At 45.8% G+C, this 6,740-nt stretch overlaps 1 protein-coding gene across 1 annotated transcript; it reads left to right on the forward strand.

Annotated features, from left to right (window-relative positions):
* Positions 1 to 1,954: 1,954 nt before the first annotated feature.
* On the forward strand, positions 1,955 to 4,572 carry LOC309393881 (uncharacterized protein; the record flags this gene model as incomplete). The annotated part of the gene is made up of 11 exons (XM_081956422.1): positions 1,955 to 1,978; positions 2,082 to 2,158; positions 2,363 to 2,444; positions 2,765 to 2,838; positions 2,978 to 3,041; positions 3,142 to 3,224; positions 3,406 to 3,469; positions 3,570 to 3,632; positions 3,861 to 3,989; positions 4,278 to 4,373; positions 4,494 to 4,572. The coding sequence occupies 10 exons, from the start codon at positions 1,955 to 1,957 to the stop codon at positions 4,365 to 4,367; spliced, it is 750 nt and encodes a 249-aa protein (XP_081812548.1). The 3' UTR covers positions 4,368 to 4,373; positions 4,494 to 4,572.
* Positions 4,573 to 6,740: the final 2,168 nt, after the last annotated feature.

Consider the following 6,740-nt stretch of genomic DNA (forward strand, 5'->3'; position numbering starts at 1 on the left):
CTTATTTTAATCTTATTGTAGTTTATCCATTGGGGCAAATAATTCAGTGACCTTGTCTTGGCCACTCCCACCCGGTCACATGGACGGCAAGCCACTTCCACCCAGTCACATGGGCAGCAAGCCACTCCCGCCTGGTCACATGGGCGGCAAGCCACTCCCACCCGGTCACATGGGTGGCAAGCCACTCCCACAAAGCAGGCCATACCTACAGAAGAGGTTCCAAAAAGTTTTGAAACCCACCACTGGACTGAATCCTGAACCATTCTGGGTTTTTTCATTAGGAACAACACCTTGAATTGTACCTAAATACCTACTACTAAGCAATGAAATTCCCGCAACCAAAATATATGTCAATGCATTCTGTACCAACTGAATTTTAGGTAATAACACCATGTAGAGTAGGACACATTAATCTGATCTAGAGATGGCAAGCAGAGGCTGGGCATAATATCTCCCTAAGTGCCAGAACAGAACAGAGATTAAATTAAACAGCCTTTTAAAATAGACTAATTATTGAACAAAATGTAAATTGTTTCATTGGTATTACCAGTTGGGCTATCCTAATCCATTTTCAGATTGTACTTTATTTGAAACATAACTTCATGGGCAGTCACTAAAAAACAAAATGGCGGCACCTAGCAGCAGCGAGGGAATCGGTTTGGGTGTGTGACGGGCCTAGGTCACTGCTGGTTCTGTGACTGAGGCCTGAATTCTACTACCGGTTCAGCCAAACTGGGCCAAACCGGCAGCAACCCACCTCTGGAATGGGGATTTCTCCAACTCCAGAGATGTATCCAGCAACAGACAGATTGTTGTGGTCCAGCATCCCCAATCAATAACCAATCCTCTTTTAGGAATTGTGAATCTCTTTTGCCCTGATAGATTCAAGAGTTTCCTTGGCCAACTATTTTGCTGAAGGCCAAAGGCTCCTCCAACTCCTTGGGATTCTCCTGGCCTTTGTCAGTATGGGGACTTTCCAAAGGGGCATAGCCTCAGGTTGAGTTTTCACATCTAGCAGAAATTTCCCATCCCTGCCTTGCACCAAAGATACTCCTCTCCCATTTAATAGTGAGACTGCTGAAATGAAGAACTTGGAGGTAGCCAGGAAGAGGTTTTTTAATTTTGGGGGAGCTTTGATAGAATGTAGATGGGAGTTTCCTTTGACTTCCAATGTAGCAATAGATAAAAAATATTAATTCATAAAAATGCAATATGAAACTGTAGGAAGAGAAAAAACATCATATGGTTCAATATTAAAATTAATTAGGAATTTGATAAAAATGACTAATATGTATCCGGGTGGGGACGGAATCTTCATTTAATGAATTGAAAATGGAGCTGACTTTCAATATAGCAATATACATAATACATACTGTATGTGGATGGATGGATGGATGGATAGTGGTGATGGTGGTGTGCGTGTGTGTGTGTGTGTGTGTGTGTGTGTGTGTGTGTGTAGCTCATCAGAGAGAGATCCAACCCTGGAAATAAGGAAGAATTTCCTCACAGTGAGAACCGTTAAGCAGTGGAACAGTTTGTTTCCAAGATTTGTTTGTGCTCCATTCTTGAGATTTTCAGGAAAAGATTGGCCAATCATTTGCTTGAGATGGTAGGAAGAGCCCTTCCTTGGGCAGGGAGTTGGACTAAAAGTCGCTTCTGCCCTAGGATGCCATGATTCCCTCTGTGCTTTGTGCCTGAATGATGGTGCTTCTCTGTTGTTCATGAACCAACAACTTCCCACATGAAACACACAGGCTAAAAGGCCACAAAAGGAGTCAGCCACCGGCCACTCCTAGACCCAGGTGATCTGCCCTCCTTGGGTGAGTATAAATATGGCAATTGTTTACTTGGTTGCCAAGGGAACGAGATTGTCAGTTTCCCTGAAAAGCCACTAGCCAGTGCCCAGCTGCCCATTCTCCCTTCGTGCAGTGAAAGGACGTGCAACTAGGTGGTCATGGCTCTCAGAAGGCTCTTCAGAGTAAGTGTGGCCATCTCAGCTGCCAAGAAACTGGCAGCAGGGGAGAAAGCCATGCTTCTCATCTCTTCTGACTGACTCATGGCTATTTCTCTTCTCTTCACAGAACATCTGGAAAAGGTGTTCGCACCTTTTCTGTTGTCTGAAGAGCAATGTTGAAGACGTTCCTGTGCCTCCTGACAGGTACCACCCCCTTTTCCTTAAATGCTGGGCATGATGGGGCACAATTGATGGACTGTGGAGTCTGTAAGAGCTTCTCCCCAAATGGCTTTCTGTCTAGAAGGGGCTTCAAGGCAAAAAGATGGACAGGCTGACTGACTGGGCTGAGAAAGGAGAGGCTGAGCTAGATGGATGTTTTTTGACATGTTACCTTCTTCTTTTGGTCAGGACGGCACAGGAACTGAAAGACCAGCGGGGAGAATGGGAGACAGATCATGTGTCTGATGGAGTCACATCTTCCTCTCCAGGCGTAAGGACGCTTCTGCAAGAAGGCCAGTTCATGCTTCAAAACCAGGTGGGGGAAGGGAGGAATTCCCACTTGGGGGGGAACCTGGCCAGCCTAGAAAGCTGAACAAGAGCTCCTTAGATTCATGGGATGACCTTGATGGCTCAGAAGGGAAGATCCTGGGAATCTTCCCTTCTGAGCCATTTTGAGTCTCTTCTTATCAGCCACATTTCCCATGATCTGCTGTCTCTTTGCCCTCTGTAATGAAGCCCTTCTTTCCCGGGGAAGATAAACATGCAGAGGACTTTTAATTTATGACTTCAATGAAGAATTGTTTCTTGCAGGTTGTGATGGGTGCTCCTGCCAGCGCCAGGAGTCCCAGGAAGGAAGATGTCAGGCCAGCTCTCATTTCATTGAGGTTAGTGTTCTAAGCTGAGGGAAGCTGAAGCCCCCAAGAGAAGGGCTAGAAGAAAGGTTGGCAGAGGGCAGGCATCTCTACCCTCTGCCTCTACCTCTGCTAACAGAAGAATAACTCAGGCCCTTCGTTCTCTCCCCAGAAATGAGAGCTCATTGAAGTGGATGCCACGGCTCGCTACAATTTGGGAGACCTGCACTGAGTCGGTAAGGCCAGACCAGCTCCTCCCGATGGTAGTGGCAGAAGCCCTGACTCTGTGCATTGGTTAAAATGCCAAGAGACGGAATATTTGCATTCTTATTGCAGGATCCATTGGAAGAATTCCGACCGATGGGGATGGCTCTGAGCCCAGGGGATGTGCAGGAGGGAAGCGGTGACTGCCTTTCAGGGTAGGTATCACTTCGGAGGGTGAAACACTTGCAGAGGGGAGGCATCTCAGGGGAATCCCACTGGAAGGCCAAGCCCCTTGGCAGGCCAGCCGGAAGGGTTCCTATAGCCTCCACATGACCACTCTTACAAAAGGGCCCATGGCTTCTTTTAATCTTTGGCCCTTTTGTTTTCTCCTCCCAGAGAGGAAAGGCAGGAGCCCTGCAGGCCATGGCTGTCCACTGTTTTGGAGACCTCCACTGAGTTGGTAAGGACTGGACAATTCCTCCACATGTGAAAAGAAGCAGCCCTGTCTCTGTGGATTTCTTAATATGCCAACAGACAAAATCTTGGTATTTTGATTCCAGGAACCACAGGACCAACCAGTGGAGGAGGAGCTCTCTCCTGGGCAGGACTTGTCTTCCCCAGAGGTAAGAAAGTTTTGGCAATGGGGCCAATGGTTAGGGTTAGGGTTAGGGTAGGGCTATGCCACGACTCCTGATGATAGTGGGATAAATTGTGGTATATATCTTTCTAAGTTTAAGGCTTACAAAGGCTCTCTTGCTGTTGGCCCATAAGGCCTGAATGCACCATATCTTCCAGCAATCTAATGGGGACGCAGGAAGCTTAGGATTTAGCCTCCATATAGCCATTTGCAGGACTCGCTGACCATCCTGGTGGACTCCAGGACCATCAGCCTCTGGGATGAAGACTCCCTTGCTGACCTTCTGGAGGAGGAATCTGAGGATAGCTGGGACCAGGATGCGGAGGCTTCTTCCAGTCCATGGGTACGAAGGACAAAGTGTTTTCAGTTGGGCAGGGATAGAGTCCCTCTAACCTGAGGGAACTGTGCTGGAGCTCTCTGGGCAGTGAAGCAAGGGGACACCCAGCCCTTGGGACAAGTTACTTAGTCTAACTATAGGCACCCAAGTTCTGGTGCGACTGGTTCCTTTGCCGCAAAGCATCAGGGACCGGTGTTCTAAATGGGAAATGTGATCCCCATTCAGTAGACCCTCTTTTAGGAATTCTGAGTTTCATTTCTCTGATTGCTAAAGAGGAATCATTGTTGTTCACAGGATTCTCCAGAGGAAGGAGAAGACACCCTGGAGGATCTCAGCAGCCTGGAAGAAGACATCCTGGACTCCCTGGAATGTCTTCTTCAGTGAGAAGAGGTATGAGTCACACACATAGGAAGGTGTCCAATATGCTACCTGGGAAGAGCGGAGGGCAAGTACAAGTAGCTCCAGAAAGAGCAACATGGTACTAATAATAGTCTTTGATTCCTTTCCCAGATGCTTCCTCAGATTCCCCTCCAGAGGTCAGCTTGGAGGAGGAGGAACCAGCTCCAGGCACCTCAGGAGGTGAATTGGTCAATGGTCCCAAGCAGCCTGTCATGAGTGATTTGGCTGAAACATCAGCTGCCACATGGCAGCCCTGAGGCTTCAGGTGGGGAAAGCAGGCAGCTGCCAGCTTGTTAGTGATGATGAGGAGGAATTGCCTTCTGCCCCTCAACCAAGAACTTTTAGGGGAGAGAAAAGCCAGAAGTAGTGAAGGTCAGCTGCATTACTTGTGAGGAGCCAGTCTCTCCCTTCTTGATGGGCTGCACCAGAAGCTGTCTCTTTAGCCCAGCAGACAGACAGATGTGATACTGGGAATGTGTTCATGAGCAGTGGGTTGGACTAGAAGACCTCCTAGATCCCTTCTAATTCTGTTATTCTGTCTGCCTACAGGACGCCTTCAGCAATGGAGGGTATTCAGCTGGAGGACAGAATCTCCCCACCTACAAAGCCCTGCATGGAGCTCCTTTTTCATGGAATCTTGTTGTTATTGTTATTGTTGTTTTCTTGTTTGTTCTTAGCTTCTTCAATTTGTTATTTTATTTATTTGTTAAGTGGAAAAAAAATAAAAGCAATTGTTAAATAAAGTTTAAAGGACTCAAATATCTATACACCAGTGCACAGAGTATGAGGAATAAAGAGGGTGAATTAGAAATTCAAGAAAATGAGGGCAGATAAGATATTGTTACCATTACAGAAACTTGGTGGGATGAAACCCACAAATGGAATGTACAGTTAGAAGGATTTAAATTATTTAAAAGAAGTAAACCAAATAAAAGAGGAGGTGGAGTTGCACTATATATAGGAAATAACTACATCTCTACAGAAATAGAGCACAACAATGATGAGAACTACCTTGAATGCATTTGGGTCAATATTAAAGGTTGGGGGGGGGATGACATTGCCATAGGTCTATACTACAGGCCACCCAACCAAGCAGAGGAAGTAGATGAAATTTTTGCTAGTCAGCTAACTAAGGTATGTAGGAAGCACACCACAATAGTAATGGAGGATTTTAACTACCCTGACATCAACTGGAAAACAAACTCTGCACCAAGTGGAAGATCCAACAGGTTCCTAATGAACCTAGCAGACAACTTTGTTTCCCAAAAAGTAGAGAAGGGAACAAGGGGATCAGCCATACTGGACTTAATTCTCACTAACAGAGGAAATGATAGAAGGTGTTGAAGCCACAGGAACCCTGGGAGGAAGTGACCATGCAATATTGGAATTCAACATTATGCAAACACAAGTAGTAGAACAAAGTCAAACTAGAGTCTTGGACTTTAAGAGAGCTAATTTCAATAAACTTAGAGGGAGCTTGGGAAGAATTCCATGCATGAGAATCCTCAAGGAGAAAACAACTCAAGAAGCTTGGGAAATTTTGAAACATGAGATTACAAAAGCCCAATATAGCACAATACCAATGAAAAAGAAAAATAACAGCTCCCAAAAGAAACCAGCATGGCTGCATAAAGAACTCTCTGACAAATTAAAAGACAAAAAACATAAGTATAAAAAGTGGAAAGAGGGGGACATAAGTATGACAGAATATCAGCAAATAGCCCAAGCCTGTAAAGATGAAGTGAGGAAAGCTAAGGCTCACAATGAAGAAAGGCTTACCACAAAAATAAAAAATAACAAAAAAAGCTTCCAAAGTGTTAAAAACAATAAAAAGGTTAAGGAAACAACTGGTCCGTTGCTGGGAGAAAGTGGCAAGAACGCAGGGGTGGATTCCTGCCAGTTCTAACTTTTTCTATAGAAGAGTTTCCACAAATCTACAGTGCCGTTTAGAACCGGTTCTAGCTCCCCCCACCCGCCCATCCGCCCATCATCAAGATAAAGAGCAAGAGGAGGAGTTCTGGGAGTTGAAGTCCACAAGTCTTAAAGCTGTCAAGTGTGAACACCCCTAGGTTTTTTTTTACTAAAGGGTTAGGGGTGCAAGGGTCTTGTAACTTGACAGCTTTAATACTTGCACACTTCAATGCCAGAGTTTCTGAGCCAACATTTTGGTTGCTAAGCAAGAGCATTGTTAAGTGAGTTTCACCACATTTTACCAGTTGGCCACGCCCACCCAGTCACATGGCTGGCAAGCCACTCCCACCCAGTCACATGGCCAGAAAGCCACTTCCACAAAGCAGGCCACACCTACAGAAGAGGTTCTAAAAAAATTTGAAACCCACCACTGCCTCAAGGGGGAGA

The sequence above is a fragment of the Natrix helvetica genome (assembly GCF_964273705.1).
Source record: "Natrix helvetica genome assembly, chromosome: 1".
NCBI classification, from domain to species: Eukaryota; Metazoa; Chordata; class Lepidosauria; order Squamata; family Natricidae; genus Natrix; species Natrix helvetica.